At 38.9% G+C, this 15869-nt stretch overlaps 3 protein-coding genes across 9 annotated transcripts; 1 reads left to right on the plus strand and 2 right to left on the minus strand.

Moving 5' to 3' along the window:
• Positions 1-2013: 2013 nt before the first annotated feature.
• On the minus strand, positions 2014-3645 carry LOC136350466 (Na(+)/H(+) exchange regulatory cofactor NHE-RF2). Its single transcript, XM_066302197.1, has one exon. The coding sequence runs from the start codon at positions 3049-3051 to the stop codon at positions 2515-2517; it is 537 nt and encodes a 178-aa protein (XP_066158294.1). The 5' UTR covers positions 3052-3645; the 3' UTR covers positions 2014-2514.
• A 1450-nt stretch (positions 3646-5095) lies between these two features.
• Positions 5096-12223, plus strand: Sap47 (Synapse-associated protein 47kD). 7 transcript variants are annotated; one of them, XM_066302191.1, is made up of 9 exons: positions 5096-5698; positions 6355-6579; positions 7196-7284; positions 7547-7659; positions 7824-7969; positions 8221-8352; positions 8410-8543; positions 9149-9268; positions 10970-12223. In XM_066302191.1, exons 1-9 carry the CDS (start codon positions 5571-5573, stop codon positions 11092-11094), a joined length of 1212 nt encoding a protein of 403 aa, XP_066158288.1. In that variant the 5' UTR covers positions 5096-5570; the 3' UTR covers positions 11095-12223. The 7 variants fall into 7 exon arrangements, with proteins under 7 accessions (XP_066158288.1, XP_066158290.1, XP_066158291.1 ...); XM_066302193.1 differs by having other exon boundaries at positions 5098-5698; positions 7205-7284; XM_066302188.1 differs by having other exon boundaries at positions 5103-5698; positions 6352-6579.
• A 372-nt stretch (positions 12224-12595) lies between these two features.
• Positions 12596-15639, minus strand: Scamp (secretory carrier membrane protein). Its single transcript, XM_066302196.1, has 7 exons — positions 15363-15639; positions 14968-15066; positions 14389-14529; positions 14066-14273; positions 13758-14004; positions 13571-13697; positions 12596-13346 (listed from the first exon to the last, which is right to left on the minus strand). Exons 1-7 carry the CDS (start codon positions 15417-15419, stop codon positions 13170-13172), a joined length of 1056 nt encoding a protein of 351 aa, XP_066158293.1. The 5' UTR covers positions 15420-15639; the 3' UTR covers positions 12596-13169.
• Positions 15640-15869: the final 230 nt, after the last annotated feature.

A 15869-nucleotide genomic window follows, 5' to 3' on the forward strand; every position in this document is an offset into this window, starting at 1 on the left:
GAAGTTGTAAATTTCTGGCCATTTCGACTTGCCTCGGACCGTTCTTATCAACATTGATCGCTCTGGCTCTAACGCCACCGCTATACGTTTCGCTCGGGGCCGCGAGGGAAAATTCGCTAATTAATCGTCGAACCGAACACAAGAACTGAGAGGCAAAATTTTCTCAGAGAAAACACGAAGAAATGGCCAGTTATAACGACTTTTGCCAGCATCGAAGAAACCCAATTTGCTTATTCCAGTTCCAATGCAAGAATAGATAATGCATTCCTCTTCTCTGATAAGTAAAGGTGATTCAATGAAGGATGTCCGTACAGGGTGGGCGCCTTTGTCCCTTCGATTTAAACAAAAATATAAATCAATTTCAAAAGCTGCAATAATTGCGGCCAATACTGTATGTACGTTTGCGAGTCCGCTTTGTTGTTGCGCCACATGAGCGAAACCTGTTGACGAATGGTCGATAATACGATCATTCAACACGTAGTTTAGCTCGAATTCTATGGAGGATTCTAATTTGGCATGCATTGATAATTAGTACTGCTAATTTTTACTCCTCATTATCCGGGAATTAAGCCAAGGCTTGGCTTCGGTGGCATGATGCAAATTCGTTTTTTTTTTTCAAGTTAAGTCACATCAGTCAAGTTCTTGATGGCAATTCATCGCATTGAACGCCACGAACTGATCGCTATTGTCTGGTAAAACCGTAAACACATTTTTCCAATTCACTTCGACTAACAAGTAATTGTTTTCGGTTTGCGATTGGCCGTCCATTAGCTATAGTCCTCAGTCACACGCAGTAAGGCTTCGATTAAGGCTTATCATGTTGCATTTGATTCTCAGCGTCTCAGGTTTCATAAAGCGCTCGAAACGAGGTATTTTAATTACGGGGAGACGCTGCACCATAGAGTGGCCGGCAAGGTCGCCAGATTTGAACCCCTTGGATTTTCTTCGACGAGGTCGTATTAAGGAGATTCCGTCGAAACGCCTCCGTTTCGTCGAAGGTGCCCGATAGGCGTTGGTTCCGAACGCTATCGGGAAGAGAACGTCCGGGAGTTAATCCCGCTGGCGTTTAATGGAGGGAGACTGATCGCATCAACAATTCGAGACTCGCGTTCATCCCTCTCAGATGATTTACGTCACGAGCGGGAAAGCAAAAAAGCCCCCGTTAAAGGCATTAAATCGCAAACTGAAAGGTTCCGCTTGAATCCCATCTGCGACTACCCGACATGCATCATTTTAAATTGGTTGGACATCCTGTTTACCTGGATATCTTCAACAAATTTGCAATCCGGCATTAGCGTCTATGGGTTATTAATATTATCATAGGAAAAAAGCTGTAGGTATGTATATCAGCTACAGTATAATTAAACAGGTTGGATATGCACGAACCATGCGAGATGTATTCGTCCTTCTTGGAATGCAAGACGTCGGTAGGTAGGTACCTGCTTGGCTCGAAACGGTCGTGAGATTATATAAGTAAAGGCCATAAGTTGTTTGATCCGATATTTAACAACAGTAATCAACAATAAAACATCAATGGGGCATAAATAAAAATTAATGGGTAAATGCGATGGGAAGGGCCTCGCCATGAGCTCAAAAGTGGAAAATGAACCGCTCGCCTGAAAGAATTTGAAAGCTGGATCAGTTAACGTAGGAATTTCTCAATTTTTTTTTTTTTTTTTTACTTTAATTTCCGCATTACACCGCAAACCCAATGAAGACGCACGTTTTCGTTACTGTTATAAGCTTAATTGCCTTCTGACATTAATTAATCAATCGAATTAGCTGCAATTAGTTAAACTGCTACTTAAAGAGCGAGAAATACACTCGGAGCGCCTTGCGGGATTTACCATACGAACAAGAGCTGATTTCACTTTTTGCGTGGTTGCCCCATTGGTCTTCGGCGAATTCGCCCCGTGCGGGTTCAGCCGCTCGACGATTCGGTCGGATCGTCGATAAAGCAAAATTAATCGAATCGATCGGACCGATCGAGTCACTCGCGTTAAATAAAACTCCTTTAAAACAATTTATAATAAGTTTGTATTTCTTTTTATAATTTATACGAATAAAATTCAATAAATCGCGTAGCCCGCTACTCCTCAATTAATCGGAAAAAAAATACATTTAAATTGTTAATAAAATGTTCATTATTAAAGTCACTTCTGCCCATTAGAACATGCGACATCAGGCAGCGAATACACAACGAACTGTGGGGATTTGAAATTAATTAACTGTTTACCTCACTCAGTAACGAAGTTCGAGATAGTGAAAGCGTTTCTGCCTGAACGAGAAGCATCTTAACAACAAGTTAAAAGACAATAACAGCTTGTTTTGTATTGTAAAATATGCGGCCCCTTGCCGGAGGCCAGATCCATGTACAAGTGTGCATATTTAATTGGTGAAACGTTCTCCATGCGAGTTATCCATAAAAATAAAATAATATCACTAGATCAGCGAAAACGAGACGCGACACTTACTAAGTACTTGATCTGCTGGCACTAAGCACTACTAAGCACATCATAACTTCTGAACGATGTCGAACTTCTGCTTGAAGTCCATGGCCTCTTTCTTAGGATCGAACTTCTTCCTGGCGGCCAACTTCGCTCGCAGCTCCGCAGCGGTCATGCTGAGATTCAGGGTTCCATTCTCCTCCTTCTTGTGGTTGTTGGTGTTGGAGTAGTGGTTCTCTTGCTTTCCTCCTTTGGACTCACTCCCACCGTTCTTTATGGATTCGGTGGTGTGGATGGGAATGACGGAGGTATCCTCAGGGTCTATCACGAGCAGCTTGGTTTCATCCGCGTGCTGCTTGATCAATTCGACTACCTGTTTGTGGGTCTTGTCGCCGATAGTTTCCCCGTTTACTTCTAGGATCCTGTCCCCCTGCCTCAAACCAGCTGCCTCCGCAGGGGACCCCTCGTCAACTTTGCCTATGTACTGCCCGGGTTTACCCTTTTCCGCGTGCAGATTGAATCCGTACCCATCGAAGTAATCCACCTTCCGAATGTGGCATAGGCGCGCTTTAGGATGGTTCCCATTGAGCTTCTCGGTAGACATTATATGGAGGTTTGCAGATCCAAGGCTGGTTGCCACACCAATGCACTATTCGAGCGAAAGGTCAAACATGGAGGTTCCAGAAAAAGCTCAACTCGACAGCTCTCGAACAAGTAAAACTGCTGGGACGACAGGTGTCTCGCTGGACGTGCCTTTTTGTTGAAATTTACCTTCAAGCCACTAACGATTTTCGATTCTTCGCGTTTACTGCGCCCGCTAACTAAAAGACTCGAAATCTCGTTTTTGTTGGTACTGTGGAAGTGGTAAGGTAAGTGCTGGCGAGGCGAGTACTGTCGGACGGAGACCCCGTCCCCCGCCGCTAAGTTGGTACCGAACTACGTTGGTACCGAACCATTCTTCCACCAGTGCCGGCGGTCCGCCATCTTTTTCGATTGAAGGTGAACCTACGCATAAACGCACGTAGATACCGATTAATAACTCTGAGATCCAGCACACCTCGGAACAGGTTCGATGAGATCACTCGAGGAAATTCTGATCTCGTTAAATCACGGTGAATAAACTGCACTTTGAACAGCGCTCTTGCAAAGAACCATCGATCTGTGCATCTGCCCATTCACAGCCTTGGCTGGTTCAAACTTGTAGATGGTCTCGTGATATCATTATCTTTGTGCGCAGAAGTCAGGGAGCAAATCTGAATGGCAAAACTGTCTATTTTCATCAGGGGCTTGAAGCGGCTGAGAATTTTTATATTTTTTTTTTTGTAGGCGGTATCGGAGTCGTAAAGCTTCTTCGAAACGGCAACGTATTAGACCTAATGGTTGTTTTTCGGAATTTTCGAGCTATCAGTCCATAATCTTATTCAAAACGAACTTGAATTGACGATTTTATAGCGATGCGTGGGACGCTGCTTTCAGGCCACCGCCTACAGATTTAGAAATCAGGCATTTGTGACCAAATTTTTAGAGGAAAATAACAATAGAAATCATAAACAATTTTTTACACGAGGTCTCTGTTTCTATGGCCCAACCAGGGAGATCTCGGCAATCATAGCATGTGAACATAAAAGTTTTAGAAGCGAACACCCTGTATATCACTTGTTTTACTCCACCCAGAAAAGTAGTTTCGTTTTTGGAAATTGATCGAACTGAACGCGTGTGGCTTAAGGTAATCGTACATGTACCCATGAAAGCACGTGATCATGCAAATTGGGTCTGGGTCAGATTATTGTAATATGTCAAATCTACGGCCCTTGATTTTCAAATGACCTTGATAAATGCAAGCACGACCCTCAGTAAGCTATATACGCTTCCACTATAGATATTCCTGGCAACGTTGTTGCCTTGTTTCCGTTATAGGAGAAAAATTGATGGACATTAGCTTGGTTAAATGCAGGGACGGGTTATAGGGAGATAAGATTTGGTGCGGTAAGTGGTTGAATAAAATAGAAAAGCTCGTTCAATTGATTTATATTAAAACCTTTGGACACAGATTTGTAAATTTACCACTTAGTTCACATAAAAGGAGTGCTATTTCATCTATATACCGGGTGATCTAGAGTTGCGCTGCACCATTTGACGCATGATTTCTCTAGTACAAAATAAAAAAAGTTCATATAAACATGTGTACGATTCTCGATCAGTAGCGGATTTACAGAGTGTAAACATTTAAGGAAAATTTTGGTTTTTATCTGTGTACTAGTTAACAGGTACTGCTCAATACGAGAGCAAATGGCCTCCAACTACTATGTAGGGTAATGTATTTTTTGAGATCTTGGTCAAAAAATCTCTTAGAAAAATCAAGAAAGATCAAATTTAGGTAATAGATTGCAGAATTTAAAAAAATATTAAAGTTGACTAGTGACGTACAAATTTTTGTAAGGGATTTATGGATCAAGATCTCAGAAAATACATTATCCTGTATAATAGTTGGAGGCAATCTATTCTTGTGTTACGCAGTACCTATTACTTAATATTCATATAAAATTTGAAAGCTCTATCTCCAATTGACCAAGTACAATAAAATAAAAACTGTAACTTGAGTACCAATCGAGATCGGACACTTGCTTATATGACATTTTTTCTTTATTATCTACAATAGAATAAAAATCTTAAATATTACCTCGAAATTCTGCAACACCCTATATTTTACATGACATCTTACGAATGGCTGATCGGAGAGCCCGGTCCTGGTTTAAAGCCCCAATTTTCCCCCAGGCAAATCGGCAAAGAAAACCGGCAACACCGCTCTTTCCGCGGTTCCACCATACCCTTTATCGGTCAATGAAATTCTTTGATTGGTCACAAATGAGTGATATGAATGCGCAGGCGTAATTCCATGACAATTGATAATCGCTTGTCCAAATCCACGATATCCCAATACGCGAATTCAGCGACTTCACCATTTAGTTGTTTTGCTATAAACAACATAAATCCGAATTGTTATAGTATGCATAGACATTTCTCCGTCGTAAGACTCTAAATCTCTCGGGACCCTTTTCCAAACATACAACTTTCTGACTGAAATCTCAGTTTTTAGAAGATAAATTACCAAACTAGTGAATCATGTTTTCTGGATTAAGCAACCAAGTGAGCTCCTGGATGGGGAGTGTGAAGGGAGAAACTGAAGAAAAGGTGCCTACTCCTACTGAAGAGAACAATACCCTACTTACTCCAGAAGCAAAGGAGGGCATGTAAGGATGTTGACCTATTTTTTCATGAGAGCCTCAATATTCCCTTAAGTTTTTCCAGGCAGCATTCTTCTTTATTAATTGCCTCACTGTTGTTGAAAGCTCTTTAAAATTCCCTGTGATTTTCCTGGCAATTGTCTCAGTTTATTTCTGTCAGATTTCGGTAATTTTTACATTGCCGGGACTACCCATTTACAGTTTTTGGTAAATACCTTTTCCCATTGATGTTCCTCATGATTAGCTCCAATTATCCTTTTGTCCATTATTTTTGCTGTTTTCTTGGTCGCTGTTTTGCCAATGTGAATGATAATTTTTTTTAACTGCACAGTGGCCGATCTATTTTGCATATTTTTTTATTTTAAATACAAGAAAATGTCTCTTGAGCGTGATTTTCTACATAACGTCATTCAATGAAGTACTTTTCTACGTTTTACCCCGTTTTTCTAAGGACCATTTTGATTTTTGAAAGGGGAAGGGCACTTTCCACAGCATATTGGACTTCCTGAGACATAAACCTTCGTTGTCAAAATGCATAAAAGTGGAAAGTACCATACATAAGCATGTGTTTTGATCATCTCCTGTAAATTACATTTCCCCAAGCAGGCTCCCAGAGCTTTCCTTATTCTATAATTAGGTAATTCACTCTTTATCCTCAGTAGCCCCACCAAAAACCCTGGAGGCAGCCGTCTAGAAATGTTTTCCAATGTTAAGAATCAAATTGAGGGCATTGGAGGTTGGTTGGGCTCCAGCATACCAAAGCTGCGAAAAGGAGATCACGATGGGGGCTCAGAAATTGTTGGCCACGAGAACCCGGCAGCCGACACTGGCTCGCCTATAGCAGCAGATCCAGTTAGAGAGCCCAAAGATGACGACGATAATTCAAGGTAATTATTAAATTTAACCTGCCTCCTATCACCTTTACGCAATTGTATTATGTGTGAAAAGCGCGTGTTTTCCTAATTTTGGAAGGGCATGGAATGTGTCCACCTACATTCCGAAAATTTCATAGTAAATATTTTCTGCATAGATTCCCCATGTGGCCGCTGATATTTGATTATCTGAAATTGCCGATCACTAATGGTTTAAATTGCTTTTCTTCCATGAACATTCCTTGAATTTATGAATTGTTTATAATTGATTTACTGATTTCAGTTGATGATCTCTGGAAGGAAATTTATCGTGATAATTCACTTTTTCTTTATAGAAAAGCAATTCAATGCTAAGCCAGTTTAAGGCGACCAAAAGATACGGAACTCTCTATTCAAACAAAATATATTGTGCTTACATTATCCAAAAAAAAAAACTCCAACTCTCAGATTGGGGTATTTTGCCGGCCATTCAATCTTTCCTTTTCCATATCCATTTTCTTAGACAGGACACCCCTAAAGACACTAATAAACATGGAAGATTAGAGGTATCTTCTTAAGTTCTTCTTTCAGGCATAATAAATTGCGTTTAGGTGTTCAATTAAAAAATGGTATATAAAAAAACCTAATGTAGGAATTTTAGTGCTACTGGAGGAGCAGACTCAGGACCGCAATCCCTTGCTGAGTCACCAACTGAAGAAAACGGAGGTCAATTCGGAAATGGTACGTGAAGGTTTTTGTTCTAGGTTCTTGATGTATGTGGCATTTTCCTCTCTAATATTTAATCGTACCTTGACATATGTATGTGTTTCTTCTTTCTATTTCAAAGGTATCTTTAATTGACTCTTCGCGATTTATGTTTTTTCCAGAGTTAAGCCTTTTTTTGATTTAGGAGGAACAGTCCTCAAATACCTGTTCTAGATGTTTGACAATATGTGTATGACAATGTTGCTAAAACGTACTATCAACACTGCCTTTATTTCAGTACAAAGTAAGGCCTTAGCTGGAGCTAAATCATTCGGAAGTTTCTTGTATTCTGCAGTCAACAAAGCTGGGAAAACTGTTACTGAAGCCGGATCAAAAATACATGTGATTAACGTAAGTGATCCAATGTTGATGTTGTAACGATTCGTGTATGTCAGCCCTTGAATGATTTACTCGAGATCTGTCTGGAGTTAATGGGAATTACAAGGGAATGATTCCTTGTGCTGGTATTCATCTGAAATGTTAAATCTACTATACTAATGTCGATTCTTTGTCAGAATATCCTAGGTGAATTTAACAAGGAGCAAGAAGCTTTTGTGAAAGGTAAAGCTAATTCCAGTTCAACCGCCCTTCCACCATGGGCAGGGTGTGCAAACGAAGAGAGCCTGAAGGAAGAATGTCTCAGCTTATCAAATGACAGAAGGTAAAATGGAAGATTTGATCATAAGGGACGAATATTAAGACTGATCATTCCGACCCGCAAAAGCGCTAATCTCCGATCGTTTCACTCCGTCCAAATTTCCGCGTCGTCGATGTTTACTCATTAAAAATGAAAATTAAAATCTACAATGTTTGTCCTCATCAGATTATCCGCCGAAGTTGCGTTCCTGATATGTCAGCAACTTTGCCGGTCGATTATTCAGATCTAAATATTCAAATTCTGTTTTTCAATAGGAATTTTGTTCGGGCACCGCCCGCCGGCGTTGACTTCCAATTCGATTACGAAGTTTCGTTCCCCATCGCCATGGCCATAATGGAACAAGATCCGAATTTGGAAAAGATGCGCTACGAGCTCGTGCCTAAAATGTACGTAGCGCCGAGGCTATTCTTTGCTTTTGATTCAGTGCGTGATTGTCATTCCAGAATATCCGAGGAGGAGTTTTGGAAAAATTATTTCTATCGCGTAAGCCTAATCTGTCAAGCCAATGAGCTGTCGTTTATGTCAAGAGAGGGTGATAATCAGACCGGTAGTGTCACATCTTCTGCGCAGCCTATAGGTAAGTAATAATGTCGTCATCGTGTAGCCAAGCAAAAGTTTTAATATCTTTAAATATTGTTGCGGTTTGTAGTGCAATCGCCTGGATGACCTCGGCTTTTAGTTTTTCTTTTCTTATTTGTTGGCTGATCGAACACACCTAGTATATCATATGTCTGTGTATGTCACTGTTTCAATACATATACATGTGTAGGCATACAAGGTCCTTCCAGCGGGGCTGGACAACGTAAACTTCGAAGAAGCGAAGAAAACGTTCAATAAAATTGTTGGGAACTCGTAGAGTTTAGAATTGTTTAAAAATTTGATAAAAAGTGTGTAAAATCCAATTATGCACCCCTGTTGTGTTAAAGAGTTTATCAAATCAGGACAAATGCTTTTTTCTCGTACTCTTCGCTTCTCGCCACGTTCACGAATAAATCCTCATTTTTGCACATACAAAAACGATAAATGATAATAAGAATCTTGGCGGGTTACTTAGGTTTTGCGCTACAAATTCGCCAGCAGAGTTTTACCTTAAAAATTCTATTTATTTTCTGTTGCCTCCCATCTACCATAGTAGATAGTCAAACGTTACATTTTTTGAATGGTTGTACTTTTTCCGTTAAGTAGATAAAAAAGAAAAAGAGCATGAGTTTGTGTCTGATACCCTAATTGCCAATAAAGAAGACTTAGATGAAGTTAACGAGGGAATGAAAAAGCTAGCGTTAGGATCGAAGCACATAAATGGTAAGTTGGTATGCTCTCAGTGTAAGTGTTTGAGTGGTAAATATCGGCCATTGAAACGAGCATTTATTTGCAATAATAATCATGGTTGTAATCGAATTAAAAAGCTTTAGGTTCTCTTCAATCGCCCAATCAAGTCGATCTCACCTTCGATGAAACCAGAAATGGAAAAAAGGGCTTTTTACCCGTTAAATTAAGAAGTTCCTAATGTTTTGCCAAAACTAACAAATAGATGCTCGTTTTGGTGAGACCCAACTGAAAAAAACACCATGGCATACATAAGTGCCCCACCTCATGCTTCGTTTTCTAAGTTCTAAAATGATCTAAAATTAGGTAGTTATGATCGATTTGGAGTTATCTATCAATGTGTTAGTTTCCTGTTTTTACTTTTCCCCAGCCTAAAAGAAGATCAACGTTACATTTGCTTCCCCCACTAGTCCTCTCAATAAAACCTTTTATTTTTAATCCATTCCTCGACGATTTTATTTACTCTTTTTGTTTTGCTCGTTTTACAACTTCATTTTATCCTCCGGTTATTTATTTTACTGTTTTGCGTTCTCCTAACCAGATGATAACTGTTATATGAGACGTGTATCTCCTTTATGTGTTGCAATAGGACAGCTGAATATTAGAAATAAATACGAGGTGTTCGACGCTCGGTGGTGCGAACGCGTTTATGGAAGACCGGCTGTTGCATCGTTCAGAAAATTGAATCGATCAAGCGAATATCCCTGGCTAGCGAAATTTTTCGTCGAAGTCCCGTTTCCGAGGTACAGGGTGTCCTGCTTGAAATCGCAAAGCGGCTGCTACCTTTCGGTATGAGCGGCAACGTGGAAATGTTCGAAAATATTTTTGAATCGATAGGCCAAGGGCTTGTACGCGACTGGATGAGCTTCCAGAACGAACCCAGTTTTCTGTAAACGTCCGAAGTACCGTCGACGTGGGACACACTGTATATTAAGAATAATTATTATTGAACTAGTTAGCAAACCGTTGAAGTAACAACACGCTCTATGGCATTTAAGCGTGTCGAGTTGCATCGTACAAGAGTTTAAAAAGTTTATTAAAGGGACGATATGGATATATCTCCATTTATCAAGTAAATATGTGCTTAAGAGATATGTTAGATAGTTTTCCTTCATTGGCTCTATATATATTCAATAACAGCTAGTTTAAATGATTATTGTAAAGATCCATTGGCCCTCTCGCAAGTAGTTAATATCGTTTTTGTTTAATTCGCATACTCTCACAAATTAGAGCGGGGATAGAGACGCCCTGATGAGGGGTTTAAACTGATGGTTGTAACCAAGGGACGTTTTAGATCGGTCATTTTCACCGCTCGATGGTACGTCAGAAGTTTGGATCAGCAATTATGCATGTTTTGCCTAATTTCGTCATCTATTTGGTGTGGACCTTTCAAATGCTTTTTTAGGTATATTCATTGGTTTCAGAGGTGAAAATGGGCTTTAATATTACAATAACAAAAATCTTTAATGTAGTGTGGACCCAAGCAGTATCGTCAGAATATTAAAGGCAGGAAACTTTCACTCTGAACGTCTAGTGGTCACTGCTGTTTGCAAAACAATTAAAGTTGCAGTAAAATACACAATATTCCTGTAAACGTTATTTCAGTTTTAATTTTGCTTTTTATCGTTTTTGTTCCTTTTGTTTTCTTTTTATCCTTTACCCTTTTCTCTCACTTAGAAGAAGACTGGGAGAAAGAACTGGAAGCGGAGTTGCAGGATTACGAAATGATTAGCGACACCAAAGATAACAACATCGATAAAGATATTGAAGATATGCTTAACGAGGAGACGGATTTAAAGTAGAGCTTTATGATTTGACATGTCGACTGTTCAACCATTCTAGTCAGTAATTGTATGATAAGTTACGCAGTTACGGCTTAATTTTATACGGGGCTTGACGCGGCTCAGAGGCGAACACCAACATTCGTTTCCACACGATGTTCCTTTATATGTATGTCCGTTTCTTTAGTTAATTTTCTTAAATTACGTATTGTTAGCGGTTAGTAGTTTTCGAATTTTGTTGATTGGAAAACGATTTTTCGAAGACAATAATGTATAAGAAAGCGGGGAGAAGGGCGCGTCCAGAAAAAATTGGACTGACATTCCGTACTCACCCATTCCATCTAGAATATCCCGGAAACATTCTATTTTATTTATGTGTAAAATTTTAAATGTTGTACTTTGAAAATGTGATAATCGATATTGCAATTAAAAGGTCCGCGCTAGGCTTAGGTGGTAATTGAAAAAAACGGTTACTCCATATACCTATAAAGATTCGAGAAGAGCTGCTACGCTGGGAAGAGGAGGAATAAGAAAGCGTATTGTATGTTGTGAACAATACAAAAATTTATAAAGGCGTTTATTACGCGCTTTTAATGTTAACACGTAATTTTAACGGTATATGCATATGTGTAAGCAGACGATCAGTGTGAGGTCTGGTCGACGACGCGCGGTTGTCGATCGTCTTAATTATAATTAAGTTACAACGTGCACCGTCAACACGAATCAAAGTCTGTACTAACATCCATCTCCAAGCGAGCTGCTGCCAAAACGAATACCAAAATTATCGGAACTTCTCTATATATATTGTGTATTTAACAGTATTCCTTAAAGGCATTTGAGATTCTAAACGTGACGTATTTGTGATTTTTTTTTTTATATATATATAAGGTTTATTCAAAATATAATATGTGTAAGATAGTCTATATTAAATACCAGATAGTATTTAGGTACCTGTATTTGGGTTTAAAGCTGTTGGATACTACAGCTGTTTTTAGTTACGTTTTATGATCATTATGGCGTTTGCATTGACATATGATCTAGAACCTAGACACCTAGCTTTTGAGTGTTGAAACATGTTTTCTTCTCTTCGTAATACTTATTACTGTTAAAATACAAATATCTTATTGTTAAATAAATGTAGTTGTGCTCATTGAGGTGGTGTTTCTCGTCTTGAACAAAACGGCCATTCCGGCAGCCTTCTGTTTGACCCGCTAAGCTATGAGTTTGGCCACGTCCGTCGCTTAGTGAGACGAAACCTTGCTTCAACGCATGTTTCACGAACGTTCGGGGAAGTCCACCGCCTGCTCCAAAAGCAAAATTCTGCCCCAGTTAGGAAGTTGTCATCTATTCTGGTAATTTCTTTTGCGGTCTGTTAGACGAGACGAAGAGCAACTCCCCAATTGAAAGTGAAACCAACTTGGGCCAATCTGGCGCGGAACAGACATGGACGCGTAAGCTAATCTCCCTGTTTCCATATCAAATGCATCGGTTTTTAATTACGGGTACAAAGGAAGACAAAATATAACAGGCATCAACGGTGTATTGTAATTTTACTTAAGAGTAAAAAATATAAATAAGATACGAACGTTCTGTAATTCACACAGCAATAATTCCAATTTTGATTTAAATATACTCGCCTTAAAGTAGTCAGTCACGGAGTGAACCGAAAACTCCAGAGCATTAAGTACCTACTGGAAAATAGTTAGAGGTGTCTATATTTCTTAAACGGAGTGAAAGAATATTGCGGCATACATTAATAGGGTAAATTAATGTTTAACAATATGAAAAGTGGTTGGTTAAACGGTTAAGAGTTAATAATTAATCGAAGATTAACGTAAGATATATACAACCTAAAAGTCGATGTAGGATGTACGTTAAAGTACATAATATATCTATAACACATACTAATAACTGATCACAATAAACAGCATAATGGAACCCTAAAAAAAATAGAAGCGCCGAGTCGTCATTAATTTTATTTCCAAACATCGTAATTTCCTTTTTTAAAATGAATGAATTATAACAATAAAAATTTTTCATGATTAAATTGGGAAATTTAATAAAATACTGAACAACTTAAAATTAGTATTAGGTAATTAGTATCTGTTATTAGTAGAGTTAGTGTTACTGTTTTGGGAAAATTGGGACTGAACCGCGGCTGCGGCCACGTTACTTGCAGCACTTCGGACGTGCTGATTGCCCAAGACCACATCCGTGAATTCCTTTTTGGCTTTATCCATACTGGCTCCGGTACTTCGGTACATTCGGTGAATCTGGAAAGTCAGAAAACCGAAGATGAGAAAATGCAATTGTTTTCGTCGCAGTTCTATCAGGAGGGGACGCATCCAGGAAAAACTTTTTCCTTCGCCACTTTGCCACGGAATTTTAAGGATGATCGATCAATACAACATCTTTTTCCGATACGGATATATTGGTGCCGACGGCTGTGTTAAGCTTGTATTGGCGATACACCTATATCGTTACATCTACAACTTACCTTACTGATCATGAACAAATCCGCTGCGGCTGCAAGAGTGAATCCAATAGCAACAGTAAGAGCTATAAGTCCCGAAATGATGCTCCAAGCAGAGCTTCCAAACGTTCCAATAGCTGTAAAAATTCCTCTGAAAAGCAGGAAACAATATATTGGAGTATTACTCGCTCATGTTAGAATTGCGACTTACATGGTTCCCGACCCAGGAATTCCAATTGCATGGATGGTGGTAACAACAAATTGGAAAAAGAAAATAAAAAAGAACACCATAAAATTAAAAGACGAATCTGAACGGAATGCTTTATAGGCTGGTCTGAACCAGCACAAATAAGAAAATGGTGTAAGAAGAAGGGTGTACAATATACCTACAACAATAATTGTTATATTTTTTAGCACTATTCCTCCAATCGTATTGCTAATCATAACAACTCCGTGGACTGAAAACAAAAAAACGATATAAAAATAGTGATCACATCGCGGGGAAGCACGAAAACTTACAAATCCAGAGATAATATAAATGTCTGACAATTTTCTGAAATTCTAATGGGATATCAAGTTGAATATCTTGATAAAAACACGGCTGGAAACAACATTGTTCGGGAAGCGGAGGCCAATTATTACGTCTCACGTTGTATGAAGACTGTCTCATTTCTTCTTCTCTTCTGGCCAATTCTTGTTCTTTCTTTTCTAATTCTTCTTGTCTCCTCTGTACAAATTCAAAACAAGTTGTATAATTAATATCGCTTTCGTTTATAAATAAGTTCTTCCCAGGAGCCCACACTCATCCATTTTTTACGTTTGCAGAAGAAATAGTATGTTACCTGTAGTTCTTCAGTGTTAATAACAGGTTTTGCTGGTTGATGCTGAATCACTTGCTGTGCAGTTTTGGTATAAGCTGGCGGTTCTTCAGTAGGCTGCATGATAGCTGGTCCACTATTTGAGGAAGGTGCTACTCCAACGTACTGTAGCAAAACAGAAAAGTGACAAACTGAAATCTGGTTGGAAAATGGCAAAGAAACCCCCAAAAGAAGCTGGCTGAGTAAGCATTCTTGGTCTCTCTTAAGTTCAAAAGCAACCCATTAAATATGTTCCTGCTATGATATGTAACAGATGAGTTCGTTAATATGTTGATAGGACTGAAAACAGCCTTAATATTGACATGTTTATATACTGTCAAAATTAATGAATCAATAGAAACTAAAGTCCATTGATGTTGTTGACAACCATTGTTATTTGATTTATCAAATAATCCATTAGGTTATACATAGCAAATAGAGACTTATCAACCATATAGATATTATTAAAAGCAGATAAGACATCGTATGTAACAAATAAGATCATTATAGTGTTTTAATGTTACATTATATAGAAAATAATTGTTAAAAAGTAAGATATCTTACCGTTCTGGAGCCTGCAGCAGGCTGGTTGTCAAAAGGATTATAATCATCAACGCGAATCTGGGCATTTGCAGTCCTTGCAACTTGTTGTACTGAGGGGTCCTGAAATTGATCAAATTGTTCCTTAATTGATCTATAATAAATTACATTATGGTAGTTTATTAGAAACCTGAGCGTGTAGGTGTTTTGTTGGAGATGTAACAGTTTAGATCTCTGATATACTCAGACACGCCAAGTACTCAGTGTTTGTTAGTGTTCAAGCAGTTTTTAAATGAATTAGATTTTTAAATCACGTACCCACTTGAGGTAAGCAAGAACACAAAGAGCGTTTTCACGCACGCATACAAGATCGACGTAATGTAAGTGGAATTTATGTGTTGGTTTTTTTAGTAACTTACTGCAAAGGGGTTGTCTATTGTGGGCTCCCCGAAAGGATTTTCGTCGAATCCAGACATTTTGTTACAGTTTGTTTAGCGAAACCTCTTTTTAGACGTATGCAACAATGAAAGTAGGTTTATCTGAGGATATTTTCATTATCGCAAATCACAAATGGCAGGCGGCAAGACACAACACACTTATCTCTTTAATTTGCCTTCGTTTCGTAGGCACAGCGATCCAATCTCCCAAATTTTCAATTTGGCAATGGCATGAACGGCAATTGACGGTGATGGTTCGTGTCAATGACTGACATTGACAATTACATCACCATGTGGGTTAATTACACAGGGGTGTTTTTAATTATTAGAGTAGGGAACCACGTCCAGCTTTATTCGTTACTGTGACTCAGTGTAGTAATAGGAAACTCCGTCTCTGACGTCAAGATAACGTTTTTGTAGTATAGTAAAGGAAAGAGCTAGAGATCTGTTCTGGCCCAATGCGCTACTCATATGGTAACCATCACTGGT

Source organism: Euwallacea fornicatus, chromosome 3, assembly GCF_040115645.1.
Source record: "Euwallacea fornicatus isolate EFF26 chromosome 3, ASM4011564v1, whole genome shotgun sequence".
NCBI lineage: Eukaryota > Metazoa > Arthropoda > Insecta > Coleoptera > Curculionidae > Euwallacea > Euwallacea fornicatus.

Excerpts from the sequence above, each read along its gene's own strand:
- LOC136350466 (XM_066302197.1), bottom strand. The coding sequence starts at position 3,051 with ATGTCTACCGAGAAGCTCAATGGGAACCATCCTAAAGCGCGCCTATGC.
- Sap47 (XM_066302188.1), top strand. The coding sequence starts at position 5,571 with ATGTTTTCTGGATTAAGCAACCAAGTGAGCTCCTGGATGGGGAGTGTG. Across the intron at positions 5,699-6,351 it reads CCAGAAGCAAAGGAGGGCAT|TAGCCCCACCAAAAACCCTG; the intron begins GTAAGGATGTTG and ends CTTTATCCTCAG. Across the intron at positions 7,970-8,220 it reads AGCTTATCAAATGACAGAAG|GAATTTTGTTCGGGCACCGC; the intron begins GTAAAATGGAAG and ends GTTTTTCAATAG.
- Scamp (XM_066302196.1), bottom strand. The coding sequence starts at position 15,419 with ATGTCTGGATTCGACGAAAATCCTTTCGGGGAGCCCACAATAGACAAC. Across the intron at positions 15,067-15,362 it reads CAATAGACAACCCCTTTGCA|GACCCCTCAGTACAACAAGT; the intron begins GTAAGTTACTAA and ends GATCAATTTCAG. Across the intron at positions 14,274-14,388 it reads TTAACACTGAAGAACTACAG|AGGAGACAAGAAGAATTAGA; the intron begins GTAACATACTAT and ends GAATTTGTACAG.